Source organism: Boeremia exigua, assembly GCF_020726555.1.
Source record: "Boeremia exigua strain MPI-SDFR-AT-0100 chromosome Unknown C7974scaffold_2, whole genome shotgun sequence".
Lineage (NCBI taxonomy): Eukaryota > Fungi > Ascomycota > Dothideomycetes > Pleosporales > Didymellaceae > Boeremia > Boeremia exigua.
This window is the reverse complement of record NW_025763519.1, coordinates 2,533,966-2,552,170: the sequence shown is the minus strand read 5'-3', so window position 1 is coordinate 2,552,170 and position 18,205 is coordinate 2,533,966. Positions and strand designations below refer to the sequence as shown.

The 18,205-nt window shown below is 56.8% G+C and overlaps 6 protein-coding genes across 6 annotated transcripts; 1 reads left to right on the top strand and 5 right to left on the bottom strand.

Annotated features, from left to right (window-relative positions):
- Window positions 1-946: 946 nt before the first annotated feature.
- C7974DRAFT_303706 (ankyrin repeat-containing domain protein) lies at window positions 947-2,401 on the bottom strand (the record flags this gene model as incomplete). The annotated part of the gene is made up of 1 exon (XM_046137955.1): window positions 947-2,401. A coding segment is annotated over one exon (1,455 nt), but the record flags the coding sequence as incomplete, so codon positions are not given.
- Window positions 2,402-4,146: 1,745 nt separating this feature from the next.
- On the bottom strand, window positions 4,147-4,604 carry C7974DRAFT_112820 (uncharacterized protein). The gene has a single exon (XM_046135025.1). It carries the CDS (start codon window positions 4,486-4,488, stop codon window positions 4,246-4,248), a length of 243 nt encoding a protein of 80 aa, XP_046001916.1. The 5' UTR covers window positions 4,489-4,604; the 3' UTR covers window positions 4,147-4,245.
- A 2,197-nt stretch (window positions 4,605-6,801) lies between these two features.
- C7974DRAFT_302300 (uncharacterized protein) lies at window positions 6,802-9,894 on the bottom strand (the record flags this gene model as incomplete). Its single annotated transcript, XM_046137897.1, has 2 exons — window positions 6,802-8,985; window positions 9,097-9,894. The coding sequence occupies 2 exons, from the start codon at window positions 9,892-9,894 to the stop codon at window positions 6,802-6,804; spliced, it is 2,982 nt and encodes a 993-aa protein (XP_046001915.1).
- A 797-nt stretch (window positions 9,895-10,691) lies between these two features.
- Window positions 10,692-14,113, top strand: C7974DRAFT_112787 (polarized growth protein Boi2). The gene is made up of 3 exons (XM_046135023.1): window positions 10,692-10,857; window positions 10,925-11,068; window positions 11,112-14,113. The coding sequence occupies exons 1-3, from the start codon at window positions 10,785-10,787 to the stop codon at window positions 13,907-13,909; spliced, it is 3,015 nt and encodes a 1,004-aa protein (XP_046001914.1). The 5' UTR covers window positions 10,692-10,784; the 3' UTR covers window positions 13,910-14,113.
- A 906-nt stretch (window positions 14,114-15,019) lies between these two features.
- Window positions 15,020-16,100, bottom strand: C7974DRAFT_386397 (uncharacterized protein). Its single transcript, XM_046141056.1, has one exon. It carries the CDS (start codon window positions 15,705-15,707, stop codon window positions 15,054-15,056), a length of 654 nt encoding a protein of 217 aa, XP_046001913.1. The 5' UTR covers window positions 15,708-16,100; the 3' UTR covers window positions 15,020-15,053.
- Window positions 16,101-16,132: 32 nt separating this feature from the next.
- On the bottom strand, window positions 16,133-18,097 carry C7974DRAFT_112783 (uncharacterized protein). Its single transcript, XM_046135022.1, has one exon. It carries the CDS (start codon window positions 17,879-17,881, stop codon window positions 16,457-16,459), a length of 1,425 nt encoding a protein of 474 aa, XP_046001912.1. The 5' UTR covers window positions 17,882-18,097; the 3' UTR covers window positions 16,133-16,456.
- Between the last annotated feature and the right edge of the window lie 108 nt (window positions 18,098-18,205).

Below are 18,205 nucleotides of genomic sequence, written 5' to 3'. Positions count from 1 at the left end.
TTTCTGTCAACTGTGCGATCATGCATTCTTTCCCGTGGAAGATTGCGACAGCAAGAGGTGTCCAATCGCCTTTCATATCGGCGATCGAGACACATTGAGGCTGGAGTCCGTTCGCAACAAGTAGGTTCACAGCCTCGACATTTCCAGCTCTACAAGCCCAATGCAGTAGACTCCATCTGCTAGCTCCATGAATAAGATTAGGGAACTGTCGCAACAGGAAGTTCAGAATCTCAGGAGATCCTCCAGACGCTGCAAAACAAAGGATGTTCTCCCCTTTGGCATCTACCGAAGTGTAATCCATGCCATAGTTCGCAAGGTGTTGGAAAGTGTCTAAATGACCACCTCTTGCAGCGATCTGTATGAGAGATCTTTGGTGTGAGTCTAGTAAGGAGAGGTCATCAGCGTTACGCTGAATAGCTACTTTCAGCAGGTCTATATGACCTTTGAAAGCGAAGAGGTTTGCAAGAGAACCGTATTTGTTATCTTTACCATTTACAGCTTCATATGCTCCATTTTGAAGCAACAGCCTTAAGCTTGCAATCACTGCTTTACCGTGGTTCAAAGCCATAGTAAGCGCTGTCCATCCTCCAGAGTTAAGAGCTGACATATTGGCGCTGTTGGCCAGCAGTATGTGGGAGATTCTTGTATAGCCAGACGCCACCGCATAATGAAGCGGTGTGCCGTGCTGATGGTCATTAAATGATGGATCTACGCCTAGTTTCAGCAGCAGTTTGACAACTTCTACATGACTATTGACAGTTGCGGCGCAAAGAGGTGATATCTTGCTTGGGTTTGCGGACAAACTTGCCCCTCTTGCTATCAACAGCTTGACCACTGATAAATGGCCGTTCAACGCTGCGACTTGAAGTGGCGTAGATCCCTTGAGCGTGCTATGGGTCAAGTCTGCGCCGTGGTCTAGCAGTAGCTTGACAGTCTTAGTGTGGCCCTACCTGGCGGTGAGAAGCAGAGGAGTCCAACCACCATTGATGGCGAACATATCACCACCTCTACCAAGAAATAGCTTAAGTACCTCAAGATGACCATGATCTGAGGCAAAGGCGGTCGCCGACCAACCGTCGTTGCCGGCGATGACGGGGTCTGCACCATTGTCCAGGAGGAGTTTCACCACCTCAAGATGACCATTGCACGCCGCTGTGATGAGTCCACAGTCGTTGACAGTGCCCAATCCTGTCATCTTGTCGAGAATATGTCGGACTATATCCACAATTCCTTGCTCTGATGCCAACGTAAGCGCAGTGACGCCACTTTCGGAAACCATCGAGAAATTCGCGCCCTTTTCAAGAAGAAATTCAGCTGCTTGAGCATGTTTTTTCCTCAGCGCCGCTATCAGTGGCGTTATGCCGTTGTAGTCTTGACTGTCCAGGTGTGCACCGTGCTGAATCAGCAGTCTCAACACTACAATATGACCACTTGCTGATCCCAGGTGGAGCAATGTTTCTCCAGAGTCATTTGTCGCAGACAAATCAGCCCCTTTATCGATTAGTAGCTCGATGACCCAGAGTTTCCCCTCAGCTGCCGCAGTTCCTAGCACGCTGCCATACACTCCACCCTGTCGATGGATGTCTGCACCTTGCGCAAGGAGCCTGTCTACAATTTCTTTGTGACCTCCAGCGATCGCTGCTTGAAGGGCACCGGAGAAGACATTCCCTGGTGCATTTATATCTGCATCCAGACGTAACAGCTGATCAACCATTGGTTGGTTACCCTTGTAGGCAGCGACTCCAAGTGCGTTGCTGAACTTTCCACCTTCTGTGTGAATGTTCGCACCCTTGGCAAGCAAGAGTGCCACTATATCTTCTTTGTCATAATACAATGCGGCACAGAGCGCAGTTCCAAGGTAGTGACTGTCCTGATCGTCAATCTCTGCACCGTGGGTAAGAAGCTGCTCAGTGATTTCTGTATCACCTTCGCACGCAGCTGCAATAAGTGCAGTGTGAGGGTCTCCGCCGCGTATATTGACGTCTGCTCCACGTTTCAGCAATGTAGTGATGATTTCTCTATTGCCGCCAGTTACGGCAGCAACAAGAGCACTGCAGAACTCTTCAGTCTTTGCGTTGATGTCTGCGCCGTTATCAAGAAGTAATCCGACGATCTCTTCATAGCCCTCAAACGATGCTGCCTGAAGCGCGTTACCGATTCCTCCAAATTCGGTGCTGAGATCAGCACCATGATCCACGAGGGTCTTGACCACGTTTTTGTGGTCACGAGACGAAGCCACCAGGATAGCAGTGCCGTAAGATCCATCGCAATTTGCGTTGACATCAGCGCCGTGGTCTAGAACTAATTTGACGATCTCGTCATGGCCCTCAATCGAGGCTGCGTAGATAACACATCCGTATCCTTCAGCTTCTGCGTTAACATTGACACCCTTTTTGACCAGAGATGATTCCAAGTTCTAAAAATGGTCAAGCTCCAGACAATTCAGAAGATACATTTGTAGATCTATTTGCATTGTTATTTATTGGTAACGTCTAAGCTCCCGGAAGCCACGTCCGAGGTTCTGTTATGTTTATACTTCGTTTCACGCTTACAGTTACAGGGTATTGTACATAGTCTTGAGATAGCTACAGTGGCTGTTGAGAAGTATACATACAGACTATCATGATAAAAGATATGGTCAATATGTGTTACCAACGTTCCCTAGATTGTATCAACCTTCATGATCACCACATGATTGGCTCAGTGGTACAATCTTCCTCTATCTAAGTTAGTCGTTATGCCCGTAGCCTCCTTGTCCATACTTTTCAATGCGATAAGACCTACACTCTCCCCTCCTGCACGTCACCCAGTCTCACTTCAAGTCCTTTGATCAATCGGGTACGATCAGGTCCGGAGAGCATTGAACCGCCTGTGGGGACATCGACGTACGGATTATCTCTCGTAAGAGATGACACAAAGCCAAAGATGTCGGGTACAGATGTTTGTAGGACAACGAAAACATTAAATAGGCCCAGGGCGAAGAGCGTTCCAGAACACAGCACAAGGATAGAGATCCAAGGCAGGCTTGCTTTATAGATAGGTGTCTGGCGAGTGACAGTTGCCGTAGTCGGGCTCAATTGGAGTGCCGAGAAAGGCTCGCCTGAGGTTTGGTTGATTGAGAAGAATCCGAAAGGGTCTGTTCGTGTTGCTGTATCTGTCCAGCGACTTGCTTCCCAGTAGGTATTCAGGATCTCGGTCAGACGTTGTGAAACTTGCGAGTCGGGTATAGCGGTCCAATTGCGTTCCAAATATTCTTCTGGTGTGAAGTAGGAAGAGCGGTAACCAGATGTGCTCATATTACCATAAATGTAGTTGTCGATGGGATGTGATGAGGACCCGGTGATCATGCCACCCATAGTCGAAGGTACTCCAAAAAACTCTGTAGTTTGTACACATCTTGTGTGACGCTCCAGAGACGACTTCCAGTGGTGGCATCCTCTGGGAGCGGATGGACAGCTCGTCGCAATCGCATAGCTTGACATGAACCAGAATTGCACAGAACATTGGCCTCGAGTTCCATGTTCTGGAGTGTACAATTGTAGAGGGATAACCCTCCGTCGATACTCGTATCCTTGGTGCCATAGAACAGATACGTTGCGGGGCCCCAACTCATATTAATAGGACTGACGAGGAAGAAGCTGCTTTCGTAAAATACACCTCGACCAGGACTTGAGTAAGTCACATTGGTCAACCAAGCCTGTCCGTTGACTTCACTTCTGTTGTAGGGTTCAAAAGGCCAGCCCGGAGGTAGCATGTTGTCTGAAAACTCACTATCGAAATATCCTTTGACTTTGTCTCCACTAGCACGCAAGTGAGGTTTGCAGTCCGTGTGAATGTACTCATAGGGGATGGAGAAGTTTGCGCTAGTATCTGTCTGCAGGCCTACTACGCTTAAGCCTGTCAAAGAGGTGTACGCATGGTCTTCATCATGAACGTCAACCCATAGATCGTCTGCCTCACTGGTCGGGACTTTCCGCTCTAATTCCTGGAGTCGAGGAATCTTTGGGTGATTCCAGATATCAACAGGACTATTTGGAAGTGTGTCCATGGTCGATATGGAAGACGAGATTATGACGCTTACTTGATTGAGGTATTGTTCCTGCCAGAGCTTGAACAAAGAGCTGTCAGCATTGAGATCAGGATAGTACACTGGTTGAGATGTTGTGATGGTTTGATTTGCTTCGTAGAGAAGACGCAATGAGCTCTGGCCGCCAAGTGGTGAGAGTGACCATAGAAGAAGCAAAGCTAACGACAAAAGGCTGAACGATCGAAGAGAAATGGTAAGACTAATGGCGCTGACGACGCTCTGGCTTCCATGAAGGCTCTCAAGATTCTGTCACAGTTCAGCAAACAGACATTGCCGGAAACAGATTCTCCACTCACTCCCAGCGTGGAGCCTCGTTCTGCTCTCCAAAGCGCTATATTTTTCAAGCTACGCCCTCCGAGCGCAGCAAATGCGAGTGGGAATACGGTAGGGCCTAGAAGCATGATGCGCTGCAGGGTAGCTCCATGCTCGGAGACAGGTTGCTTGTTGAAGCTTTAAGCGGTCGCTGCTAGGGCTTTGACGAATTAGCACTGTAGTCAGGCCAACACGAAACAATCAGACCAACCGAGAAAAGCCACAGGCAGACTTAACAAAGCCAGCTCACCAAGAATACCTAAAGTACGTTTCGGAGGCTGCTGTGGTTGTTCAGGCCACCCTCGCAGAGCGTTGTAATTTGGCGAGGCAGATCGCCGTTCCTTGGGCTGTGCGTCGCTGGCGACAGAAAGTACAGAATAGCCTGTGCTCTCTGAATGTTGCGACTGGGCTGATCTCGTCGTGTGCGACATAATTTTGCCGGTCCGTGTCTATGTCCGCTCTTAGACGCAGTAAGGCTCAAAAACCGTTCGCATAGTCAGGCTGAAGCCGAACGAGTGAGGGCTACTGATTGACTAAGCGTCCGATCAGTTGATTTAGGATGACCTGTATCTGTGCGATCTTTTGAAGCTAATGGCTTAGCTATTGCATTCAAAAGTTGCAAGACTTCTTGACTTGGCGGGTCTGGAGAGATATGAGTTATAATACCAAATAGATAAGGCCAGTGGTGTTCGTCGCAGTGGGGTGGGCGAGGACTTTACTTGAAGTACATGGGGCTGGTTTAGGCGCCCAACATGCTTATCGATTGGATGCGGTAGGCGGCAACATATCGCTGTGTGGCGGAGCCGGCTGGACTGTGCCTCAAATATAACATTGTTCCAGCAGTATTTAAGTCTACTTGTTGGGGCAGGCTGTGTATAGCAAGAGCTGTACCACACGGGTTTGATGCTCTGGGATATCTCTCGGCCGTGAAGAGGCTCGCACATTAGTCTTTCTATATAGTGACGGACTTGTCGTTCCTCGAACAAAGTTTGATCAGTACTGAGAGACTCTACTGCCAAGAAGTCTATCAATACAGGTGGACCATCGAATACTGGATACTGCTTCTACAAGGAATAACAAGAAAACCCGCCATGTGAGATGAAGTACAGGATCACGCAACGCCGTGATCCGATCTCAGGGTACTTGTTAGAGTCAGGGGGTTGGCTGCCCTATGGAGAAAGGCCGGGAAAAGGGCTGATAGTAGACAGCGCTTGCTCTAGGCGCCTACCGACTACTCGAGAGTTAACAAACCTCAAGCAAAACTTTTCTAGTATAATCAACAGAACCTAGGCAGTACACTGTCATCTCATAGACTTCTAGACGCTCGCATAATTCATCACACCCATTCCCGTTCGTTTTAACGAAGAAGACCCGCCACTACAATCTAATAGCCACAAGATGGGACCCCGAACAGCTATCTGCCATTTATTCCTCGGCCTCAGCCGCGCCTCCAAGGACGCCGTTCGCAACCTAGACCCATCTTCCCCAGAAGAACGCGTACTCCGCACTTTTCACCTGCTCACGCATCGAGTGACCCCTAAAGCAGTAGCAGGTGTCCTCGGCGCTCCGACGTCCGCCAAATACTCATCAGACGATTGTGATGCAGGTCTGCTCTGGGACGCTATTTTTGAGTACATAGCACTGCACCATAATCCACTGAAACGCACTGCAAAGCACACAGGCCACAGCCGTTGGATTGGACGTATTCATCGTCATCGTCGTTGGCGTGATTCATCGTCGTCGTCGTCGTGATTCGTGGTCTATCTAGATAGGGTAAGAGTACTGTACATGGATATATTCACCCAGGCCGCCTGTCCACCGGTCCACCAGTGCATCCCGGCCAACTCGTCCTGACACAACCCAACCCGATCCTTCGCGACTTGAGGATAACCAATTCGTGTGTCCGCATCTACATGCATATCCACATCTACACAGGAGCAATCGTGCAGAGAAACCGAGGAGCTAAGAGAGAAGAGACAAGAGAGAGATATGCACACGCACCCCTCACTAAGAACTTTATAATAAACCCCCCTTCCCCACTGCCCACCTGGGAAAGCAGGCAAGAAGTAAGCAGGAAAGGAGGGGAAGGAGTAAGACATGCATATGTAGGGTATATCGCACCGAGTATCGTATCGTATCGTATATCGCACCAGCAGCGAACCGACTGTGGTCGTGAACGCCCAACGCCGAACGCCGAACGCAGAATGTCGAACAAGAGAGCCGCGCCAGAGACGCCGGACGCCTGTTTTTCCCAGACATTTAGAGGCAGAAAAGGGGGAAAGAAGGAAAACACTATAAGACCGGGGGATGGGAGAGGGGATGCAGATGCCGCCGCCACCGTACACGCCACGCAACAAAACAAGGCGCGGGAAGAAGAGGACAGAAAAAAAAAGGTAAGACGCTCAATCGCTATCCAGATCGATGACCTCGACCGCCGGTGCTGTCGCCGCCGCCGACGCCGATGCCGACGCTCTCCGCGCCGCACTCCGCGCCACACTCTGCACCCCGTCGTCCTCGTCCTCGCTCTCGTCCCGCACGCCCTCGCGCACCTCCTTCTTCACGCGCCACCCCCCACTCGCATCGATTTCAATAGCCCTGACACCCAACTCGCCCCTCTTCTCCAGCACGCCCCTGACATGCGCCAATAGCCCATCGACCGCGAGCACGCACGGGCGCGCGTCGCCGCGGCAGATGGGACAGCGCCAGGCGTCTGCGCGCGAGACGTCGCCGGCGCGGGCGCGCGTCGCGAGGAACGTGTCGAGGTCGAAGGCTTCGTTGTGGGCGCAGGAGGCGGCGCGGACGGGGGTGAGGGGGATGTGGGAGGCGGTGAAGGGGTCGCGGAGGGCGATGGTGAGGGAGGTGGCGACGATGACGAGGTCGTCGGCGTCGGAGTCGGAGGCGGGGCGGGGGGCGAGTTTGCGTTTGATGGCGGCGAGGACGGAGGGCGCGGGGATGGTGTTGGCGAGGCAGTCCGCTTTGATCGAGGTGCTGCTGCGGGCGCCGAGCAGCTCGACCGCGAGGAGGTAGTTGTGGTGGGCTTTGTCGTGGGCGGGGCTCATGACGGATATTTCGAGGGTGTTGGGGCCTTCGCGGAGGAGGCCTGTGAGGTCGACGGGCAAGTCTTTGCCGTGGTGGATTTTCTTACGGAGTTGGAGGGGGGTTTCGTTGAAGATGAAGTACGCGTGGGGTATCCAGCTTGTCTCAGCCACGGCCCAGGCGCTTTCCGTTGGCTCTTCGTCAGAGCGCCATTTGACGCAGCGCAGTCGCGCTGTTTTGTGGTGTTCGTCAATAGCTCTGCTGTCTGGGGCGCCTGGAGCGGCGGGTATTACCGGAGCAATCAAGCGCATATCCTCTTGAGAGAGGGTGAAGGATATTGTCTCAATAGCATTATTCGCATTCACTACTTTCGTCGGCTTCTTGAAGAACCCCTGCCAGAAATAATGCAAAGGAGTGGAATGATCCGAAGCCTGCAAGACTGGACTTCTCAGATGAGCCTGGTGCAGGCCATAACGGGCCGGATTCGGCACGCGCTGCTGCTGTAAGAGAACACCCCGCCGTGGTAAGAGCGCCGTATGTCTCTGGCGGCGGGATGAAGGCTGCACCTGCGATGCCGCTCGACCATACGTTGCTGGGGGCGGCGGCTGTGGGCGATGTCGGACCGTCGTTTCCGAGGGTCGATTGTTAGCCTGTGGTTGTGGTTGTTGGTGCATCTCAGGCGATAGTGGGTTGTTTGACTGGAGGCTTTGCCGTATGGAGAGCTCGATGGATCGTGTAATCTGAGCAAAGTTGGAGACCCAGGCCTGCCATTCTTCGTCTGCCTGCTGACGTCCTCCCAGCTGACCGTGAGACCTTCGCTGCCGGAAGTCGGTTTGCGCCAGATAGAAGGCTCGCAAAGTCTGCTCTAAGAAAACAATTTGTGCAGGACCCTGCGGGTAGAAGGTCCCGAGCGCACGAATGATGGACTGCACGAGGAGCCGTTCAATCATTGGCGATGTGACTGAACAATCGGCAATCTCCCGTGGCATAGGCGGAACTCGTCGTCGTTCGCTTGCATCCTTCAACTGCAGAATCCTTGGTGAGTGGTCCAGGAACGTCGCCATAATGCGCACGGATTGCTGATACGTCGCAGGCCATGTCGACGCAAGCGAGTCCAAGGAGAAGGGGAAGGTGCAGAAGAAGCGCAGGAAGGGCTTTGTCAGCGGCCAGGTGTCTTGGAGTAAATTATGCATCAGCGAGTATGTTGCGTTGAAATTTGGGTGGCGCTGCAGATCTACAGGCAAAGATGGCACCGAACAGGTCATTAAACAGTAGTACTGATGTAGAGTCAAATAAGCCCAATCCTGCATCTTCACTGCATCCTCTATAGTATGTAAGCGTAGTTGGTCCCCATCGGAGTGAGCTGAGATGCCAATCTTGAACACCTCGATCATCCGATTACAGAGCTCGACAGAGTAACATGTCACGTCTTCTGGAGCCTGGCGTGGAGAGACGACAGCACGGTGAGGGTGCGCAGGCTGGTGCGCAAGCTGTTGCGCATTCGGCAACACCCCGAACGGTTGCGTCGGGACCAGTGGACTCGCGTGCGTCTGACCTGGAGGCGGGCCTTGAGCTGGGTAAGCTTGGTCAGGTCGATTATGCCATGATTGGCTCTGCCTCCGCATGTTAGGTGGGTGAAGGGGATTCTGGGTCATCTGCACGAGCTGTGGGGAGGCTGTCTGCGCGCTCGAGGTTTGGTCACGTGACGGGTTGTGACTAAAGTCTTGGCCCTGTAAAACCGCTGTTGTGTCCCGGATCCATTGCGGGGTTGGATCAGAGCTTGAAGCGGTACTAGGTGTACGCGTTGCGACACTTGGTTGTCTCCGAGGTGCAGTATCTATGCGAGCTCGTTTTTCCCCAGCCGCAGGGTCGTCTCCGGCCGGTCGCTTCCACACAGACGCGTGTTGTCCAAGCGAGGCTGGCTGGCCGAAGGCGCTTGGGGACTGCAGCGGGGCGAAGCTCGATCTACGGAAGGTGGCTGTATGGCTGGTCTCGGGCTCGTGTGCGTCTGCGCTGTACACATCGTCCGCGCTTGGTGTAGGCGAGGGAAACTCGACGATGTGGGCGTGGCTAGGACTGGCAGGGCGCGCACGGTTTGTGACGACGTTGGGCAGCTGGGGGGAGGTCGAGTTCGAGGCAGGCAGTCTCTCGTGCGAAAGCGCACTCGGAGGGCGGGCGTCTGTCGCGTGCTGGTGGTGATGGGCGTCTGGCAGCGGGTACTTCCTCGGCCGTCCTCTTTTCCTGTGAGGATTCGGGGCATAGGCGGGCGCAGGGTTTGACGCGGCGGGCGTAGGGTTTGATGCGACGGGCGGGGAGGCAGCAGGAGCACCATGGGCGGCGCCGTGCATCCACGACTTCATGTGGCGCGTGCCCAGGGCGTAGTTGAGGGTGCTCGCGGTGGCGGTCGCGTCGGCCAGGTGGGCGTTGGCCGCTGCGCCGGCGCGTGCACCGGCGACCATATCTGGCAGCGGGGGTGTTCAGACGAGAAGCGCCGTGGTGGAGTTGTGTTTGTTGCGGCGTGGGCAGGCAAGCGACACGCCGGTCCCGGATCGCGACAAATGCGGGGAGAGCATATCAGCCCCGGCGGCGCTCACGGCACGACGGCGTGCCTGCTGTGGGAGGCGGAGCGTGCCTGCTCTCTGCGTGCTGTGTGCTGCGTGCGGCGTGCCTGCTCTGCGCTGCGGTGCAAACGCTGGCCGTGGCGGCGGAAGGTGCAGAGGCGCCGTGGGTTGTTGGGGCAGGCACGGGTGGGTCGTCCTGAGCTGAGCTGCAGGCGTTCGCGACGACATGGCGATTCGCGACGACTCGCGGCGACAGCGCTAGCGAAGCAACCGCCGCGGTGGGACAGCAGACACGCTGGGCGGCGACTGGAGCGCTGCTGCAGGGCGCGACGAGAGCAACGCCGGCTGCAGCGCTGCGAGGCGGGCACGGCGGGCTTCAGCGCGCCGTCTCGTGCCAGCGTCCAGCGTCCCGTGCTGCTGCGCTGCCGTGCTGCTGTGCTGGCCGCGACCGTCCGACGTGCCACACAGTGGTGAGGCCTGAGTGGCTGCCCGCCTCGCCCTCGCCCAGAATAGCTGACGCTTGCCGCACCACCTCCATACACTTTGAACACTCTGGCCAGGCTGCCCTCCGCTCGCCTCGAACAACGGCGCGTCGGGAGCATCCTCAAAGCGGCGCATCCGAGTCAGGCCCTCGACCCTTTTGGCGACGGCGATAGCGCGAACCGCCCGCACTATACACTACATAGTCCATGATGCACAGCCGCTGAGGCTGGCTGGTGTCTGACGCCCTCCTCCACGCTGCCCGCCCTCCCGCTGTCCGCCGCCGGCCCTCCCGCCGCTCCTTCACCATGGCCATGTCCATGGCCGGCCTGCGCTCGCACACGGAGCACTGCCGCCCCGGCGACCTGCTGGTGGTCGTGCGTGAGTTCCCCTCCCTCGCCCTCGGCGCCCGTGCTGCCCAGCCGCGCAACAACACTGACGCCCGCAGACGAGTTTACCGCCCGCAGCCCCGACGAGCTCAGCCTGAAGCGCGGCGACCGCGTCGAGCTGATTGAGCGCGACGATGACTTTGGCGACGGCTGGTTCCTGGGGAGGAACACGGACAACGGCGAGAACGGGCTGTTCCCTGAAGGTTTGTTGTCGCCGCTGCTGGAAGCTTGTCTGACCCATCCCAGTCTACACCCGCCCCGTGCCAGCGCCCGCCATAACCACGACGAACGTCGCCGCCCACGCCCGCACGCCCTCGGCCGTGTCGCAGCAGACGCCCACCCAGCTGCCCGTCGCCCCCGGCACCGCCGTGTCGCAGCCGCCCACCCAGTCTGCGGCTGCCCCCAAGTCGCCCGCCCTGGTCCAAGGCCTGACAGAGCCCCTGAACGTCGCCAACTCGACCACCAGCGCCGAGATTGCCCGCCGCACCTCGCTGAACACGGGCCCGCGGAGCATCAGCATGACGCTGAACGGCGACGACCCGCAGGAGGAGCCCGCCATTGGGAGCCCTGTCATGCACGAGACACTAAGCGTCATCGACGAGCACATCACCGACATGAGCACGCCCCGCCACAGCGCCGCCGCCGTCCAGCGCGACCTCAAGGCCAGTATGAATAACGACTCCGGTAGCGAGTATAGTAGCCACCACCGACTGTCGTACGTCAACGGCCAAGAGACCGAGGACGAGGAGGAGAACTACCACACCGAGGAGGAGGTCAAGACGTGGTCGCCCGCGCGCGTCGCCGAATATCTCGAGGACGTGGGCGTCGAGAAGAAGCACTGCGACGTGTTCAGAGACCAGGACGTCGACGGCGAGGCTCTGCTCGGCGTGGACCGCAACTTCATCTTCATGAAAGAGTTCGACCTGGGGCCCATGGGGCCTCGTCTGCGCACGTGGATGAAGATCAACGCGCTGCAGCAGGAGGTCAGGAATGCAAAAGAGGCCGCCAAAGCCCTGACGCCCCACGACAGCCTGGAAGACTTTGCGCCGGTAGAGGAGACCATCACAAGAAACCGCGCTTCGTCGCTGGGCGCCGGCATGCTGCCGCGCATCCCCACGCTGAGGGAGAGCATGGGATCACGGGGCAGCCCCGGCCGCCAGAACATCCCCCGCGCCATGTCTTCTGCAGGACGCTCCACAAGCTCGACAATCGAGCCGACATCACCACTCATTCAGACCATCCCAGCTTCCCCGCCCCTCGCCAGTCGACCCTCGGCTGCCTCTGTACGCAGCCTCAACCACAACAGACGTCATTCTTCCATCGACTACAACGTTAACCCCCCCACACCTGGCTATGTCAAGCCTGCTTCAACCGCGCCTGTTGCACAAGCACACAGAAAGGCGCCGTCGTTCGACCGCAACTGGACCATGGGCTCACCACAGAAACAGCCACACGATCTGCACCGTCCTGCTTCTTCAAACCACATGCACGCCCTGAGCTCCAGTGGGACAGCTTTCGACACGAAAGAGCCCGGTCTGAACGTAACAAACGAAGTGGACAAGGGCTACTTCTCCGGTGGGGAGGTCGACAATCGTAAAAGCCGAAATTTGCTTCGAAAACGAGATAGTGACACTCCTATTCGCAATCCCAGCATGAGCACCTCTTTCAGCCGACGGCACAGCAGAATCGGCAGCGCTGATACTGCTGCGAAATCGGGCACTGCTTCTTCTACGACCAGACAGTTCTTTGGAAGCACCTCCAAGAGCGATCGCTCGAGCGCTTTCGACTTTGTACGGCCGTTGAAACCCACAAATGAATCGCCTCCAACCGTCACCAAGCTCAGCTACGATACGCCCAGCATTGATGCCGTCGCGAACTCGCCAGCCCTTCCAGGAAGCGAGACATCGTCGACTGGCCGCACATCACCGGCACCAACAGCAACAACGCCGTCGGGGAACTCGTTCTTCAGCAAGCGTGCTGCAGGCCTGAGGGCCATCTCCGACGCTATTACTGGTGGGGAAAGAGCCAACGCCAGCTCAGTCGATGTTGCCCACTCGACAAATAAAGATTCGCCCATGCAGTCACCCACACGGACTGGATCCAGCACTCCGTCGGGTACGTCCGTGTCGAAGAGCTTCGAGCTTGACAAGGGCGATAGGCGGCTCACCAGCGGTTCCGCGGCCACCAAGGAAGTCAAGAAGAAGGCCAGCAAGCACGGCACGAGTGCTTATCTGAAGGGTCGCCACCAAATCACACCACAGGAAGCTATGAAGGATTGCGACTACAGCGGCTGGATGAAGAAGAAGTCGTCGAGTCTGATGACCACGTGGAAGACTCGTCTCTTCGTGCTACGAGGCCGACGACTGGCGTACTACTACAGCGAGAACGACACGGAAGAAAAGGGACTCATCGACATCTCGTCGCACCGCGTCTTGCCTGCAAACAACGAGAGGATGACCGGTCTGCACGCATCCATCACTCGCGCCGCCTCGTCCCCGTCGTCACCTCACAACGCGTCCCTCCAGACTGCGGCGTCTGTAGACAGCGCCAATGCTGCAAACAGTGTGGAAGAGAACCTGGACGGCATGTTCATATTCAAGCTGGTCCCACCACGAGCTGGACTGCAAAAGGGCGTGCAATTCACGAAGCCGATTGTGCACTACTTCGCGGTGGACAGTCTGGCGGTGGGCCGACTGTGGATGGCCGCACTCATGAAAGCCACGATCGACCGTGATGACGGCCTCCCCTTCACCACGACATATCAGCAGAAGACTATCTCGCTCGAGAAAGCACGCGCCATGCGCCAGCGTCCGCCGAACCTGATGGACGAGGATGCTGAGACCGCCAGCAAGCGGAGCGACCTTGGCAAAGAGAGTCTACAAGAGAGCACCATCCACGAGGAAGACGAGAAGCAAGGACTCGCCATCTCTGGCCTCGACGACGCCCAAGCCCTGCTCGCCTACGCCGAGACAGGCTCGCACCACGCCTCGTCGGTGAATATCTCCGAGGCAGAGCCGACCAAGTCTCCCCCGCTGGTTTCCTAGCCCCACATTCTTCCCTATTCGTCACATACCCCGTCCCGCCTCGGCTGCTTTTTATACGCCCTTTAATACATTCTATGAGCAGATGTCTACCACAACGTGGTGGCGCGCACCGAACACAGTTGGATATACCTTGGCCCGCAGTTGGAAGGACCTGGATGACCCCGCATTTGCCCTACCTATCTACATCTAGTTGCTGCATTTGACCGGACGCCCGGTCCAAAATCTCATACCAGACTATTCTTCGAGTTGACGTTAAAGTTATGATGGCTCGCTCGCAAGCGAGATGAGCAGAAAGTGTAGTAGTACGAAATCCACATTCCGTCGCATTCCAGCGTCCCTCTCCCTTGCCTATCCCCCCTCCGATCCCCCAGCAATGGCACCACCCACCACCCCTGCCCCTCCACGCCCCTTCATCTCCCCGTTTCCACGCTCTCACGCTCCTCCCCCATGTCGCAGCTGCACACACCCTATCTCGACCCCACGTCCCCGCTCTTCAGGCAGTCGCTGCGCGCTCAGATCAAATCACAGAAGAGATCGCAGAGTAGATCGCAGAGTAGATCGCAGAGTCGATCGCAGAATAGATCTCAGAGTAGATCTCAGAGTAGTTCGCAGACCGAGAACCAGATACACACCATGACCCACACATCCCAGCTCGCCCGCGACTATTTCTCGCACAAGCCGCGCTCCTTCGTCCCGGGTGGCCGCCCCGCGCGCCACAACCACCGCGTCACCGCCTGGCACCAGCCCGGCAGGCACGCGAGCATGAAGTACGGACGGCGGGGGTCGCTGTCCGAGAAAGACGGGCTGGAGACGCATACGGACGCGAACAGCGCACACGAACACCCCAGACCCCGCCCCCCCCTGCGCGGCTCCCTCCTACGCCTCCTCATCCTGCTCACGCTGCTCGGCCTCGCAGGGCTGGGCTGGCGCTGCGAGGCCGTCGGCTGCGCCGGCCGGGGCGGCGGGGGGCTCGTTGGGGCGCCGTATGTGGGTGGTGGAAGCGTGCTCGGCGATGGCATGGTGTCCGGGGTTGATTTGAAGGGGATTTGGGAGCGGCCGAGTTGGGGCGGGGAACGGGTTGGGGGCGTGGGCGTGGGCGTGGAGGGCGAGGAGGGGAGTGGGAGTGGGAGTACGGTTGGGGCTTTTAAGGGGCTGGAGGTGGGTCTGGAGGATTCAGATGAGGAGGGTGAGGCGGAGGCCGGCGGGCTGAGAGATGAGGAGGGCGAGTTGGTGGGGATTGATGGGCCGGATGCAGAGACACAGGCAGTGGAGTGGGACGACGAGGCTGGAGACTTTGGCGGGGGCGAGTGGGACGCGGGTGCTGCCGTGGTGGAAGTCGTGCCGAGTGCTGCTGTGCAGGCGGTGGGCGAGCCGGTGGAGATTGTGCAGGAGTTGTATCGGCCTGGGGAGTTGCTTGAGGCCGCGGACGCGGACGCAGCAGTGGGCGTGGACGCAGACGCACCCACACAAGCAGTAGCAGATGCAGATGCACCCGCAGAAGGCGAAGCAGGCACCGCAGAAAACGCAGAAGCACTCGCACACGCAGACCCAGCCGCAGAAGCAGACACACCCACCGTCGCCAGCCCCGACGAGTCCAACGAGCCTTACGTGCCCTACGAGGCACCCGCCGACGAAGTCGCTGCAGACCAAGCGCAGCAAGCCCCTCCTCCCGATACCAACTCTGACTCTGCCTCAGCGCAGCACAGCGGGTGGGGATGGTGAAGCGCACCCACCAGCACCAACACCCACACCCACACGAGATCAGCACCGCAACAACAAAACCCAACACTTCCCCCATGACTAGAGCACAGAATCCACCCCGCAGCCCATCCCGTCCTCGCCCCCACGCCGCCGCATCGGGAAGGCTAAGACAAGGGTGTGTACTGTATGTGCCGGGGCGGCGGGGGGTCTAGAACGCCATCTGGAGCGCCGGTGCGCGCGCGGGACTAGGGTACCGGTGTTGTGGGCTAGGGTGCCGGTGTTTGTGCTGGGGTGGGAGAGTGTATTTTGACTTCATGTCTTGAGTTGGAGGGGTTGTTTTGGTGTTTTGGGGTGCTGGGTTTATGCGGGGTTTTTGTTGTCGGGGGTTTGGATGCTGTAGGGGTGAATGTGATGTGATGGCTTGTGGGGTTATGGGGTTTTGTGTCGATAGGATGGATTATGGGATTATGGGATTTTGAGTAGACGGGACGAATTATGAGATTATGAATTATGAAATTATAGAGGTCGGTGAGATGCGTGCGAGTGTCACCAGTCACGTCATCAATCCCTTGAAGTTACTAGTTTTTCCAATTTTTTTGGTGGATTAAGAAGAGGCTACGGGCTGCCGTGCCATCTACTGCTATTGTTGTATCTGTAAACGCATAAGAAAAGCTGGGCTGTGCCCGAGCGAGTGTGGGTATCATCGTGGTCCTTTCCTCCCGTCTCCACAGCGCGTCGTGGGCGCTGGGTTTTTGTGCCTGGTTTTCGTGCCTGGTTTTCTTGCTTTCGGTCTTGGAGCTTTGTCTGCGCTGTCGCATCCATCTCCGTAGTCTTGGTTTCTCGCGCTCATCTCCGCTGGTGTCGCATCGTTGACATCACCTTCGCGTTCGCATTCACGCCCTCATTGGCCGGCGTGAACCAATCGCGGATCCCGCAGCGGTCGTCGAGCGCGCGGAACAGATCGTCCACCCGGTCGGTCATCCATCCGCTCTTCACTTTCTCGTTGGGCTTGGCATACCCTAAACGGAACGAGGTCGACACAGAGCAGCTCCCCGAGTCGAAGGAGAACTGGATGCACTTGGTCTGGCTCTCGCATAGCGCGCGGCAGTGCGCAAACGACTTCCACGCCTCGCGCTCTTCTTTATTGGTTGAGGAGGCGTGGTCGTGCGCGTTGTACTCGGCATCCACCGACATGTTGTCCCAGTACGCGACGGAGGCGCCGATCTTGGGGCGCACGTGCGAGATGAAGATGTCGCGGTGGCGCAGCATGATTTCGTGCTGCTTGTACCAGTCCTGTTCGAAGCGCCAGAGCTCGTCGATCTCGGTCGGCGAGACGTGGTGGTAGGTGATGGTGGGGTAGCACCAGAGGTCGCGGTCAATCTTCATGATGGCTGGGTCGACGGTTGCTGGCGAGTCGCTCTGGAAGTGGGGAAAGGCGCGGTGCAATGGGATTTTGACGTCCTCCAGCACCTTGCCTAGCGCGCAGTCACCGACCCAGTGGGACTTGGTAAACTCCTCGTAGTGGTACAGGTTGTTTGAACGCTGCTCGGACACTTTCTGCATGGCAGGGTTAGAGAGGACGAAGCCTGCGCCACCATAGCCAAACTCCACGTTGTTGATGTAGAGGTGCTTCCCGATGTAGTAGGGCTTGCTGTCGTCGAAGCCGCTGAGGTACTCCAGTAGGTTACTCCACCCCAGGAAGGTGTCGGCCTCAATAAAGACAAACCACTTGGCATCTGGCTTCTTCGCATACGCCTGCTCGATCATGGGAAGGAACTTCCACTTGTCGAGTTTCCACCCGGCATTTTCTGTCTGAAGGTAGTCGCCCTTGTAAGATCCCGACTGTGAGGTAACGTCATGCTGGTTTTGCAACCCCCGCTTGCCATGCTTGTGCAGTTGGTGGTACAGTTTGAAGTCTTCGTGCTCTTGGCGTGTCTGATCGCTGACACCCCCTAGAACATCATGGACTTCGTGTCCCTCAACTGTCTCGTCCAGGTCGGAGAAGATGACAAAGTGGGGCACACATCGGAGGGTCGTCCTAAAGTGCACGGGCAACTTCTCGCGAGATTCGGTGGCGCCTGTGCGGAGGACAACCAATACATCGTCGGCAAGCTCGGATTGTGGACAAAAAATCTCTTCTCGCTCAAGAGCGGCGGAGTTCGAGTATCGGTAGAAGAAAGAAGGCGCTCCGGATCTGGTGAAGAGGCTGATTACGGTGATGGAGAAAACAGTGTAGAGGACTAGCCGACAAAGGAAGGTGCGGCCCGCCATGATGCTCGAAAAGATATCGATTCAACGGCACCAGGCCTTGCTCGATAAGAAGTGAAAGAACCTGTGCAAGGAGTGACGAGGCGACACGGTGTGCTTGTGTGCCTGGGGACCAAGAGATGTTAGAGAGGGGAGGTGCGGCGGCCCATGGAAGGCGGCGCCGTTTGCTTCGCGTGCAGTAGAGCGGGGATGAGCCGCAGTAGTCCACCGGCGTTCGTACGATATCACGAGTAATTGAGGAATGAAAGGAGAGGCAGACCTCGGTTTTACAGTGCGAAGGGAAGGAAGCCCCCGGTGATCATCATTCTTTAGGTCAGACGGGTTCCG

Coding starts and splice junctions, on each gene's coding strand:
- C7974DRAFT_112820 (XM_046135025.1), bottom strand. CDS start 4,488: ATGCTTCTAGGCCCTACCGTATTCCCACTCGCATTTGCTGCGCTCGGA.
- C7974DRAFT_112787 (XM_046135023.1), top strand. CDS start 10,785: ATGGCCATGTCCATGGCCGGCCTGCGCTCGCACACGGAGCACTGCCGC. Junction 10,858..10,924: donor CGACCTGCTGGTGGTCGTGC/GTGAGTTCCCCT, acceptor TGACGCCCGCAG/ACGAGTTTACCGCCCGCAGC. Junction 11,069..11,111: donor GAACGGGCTGTTCCCTGAAG/GTTTGTTGTCGC, acceptor GACCCATCCCAG/TCTACACCCGCCCCGTGCCA.
- C7974DRAFT_386397 (XM_046141056.1), bottom strand. CDS start 15,707: ATGGGGGAAGTGTTGGGTTTTGTTGTTGCGGTGCTGATCTCGTGTGGG.
- C7974DRAFT_112783 (XM_046135022.1), bottom strand. CDS start 17,881: ATGGCGGGCCGCACCTTCCTTTGTCGGCTAGTCCTCTACACTGTTTTC.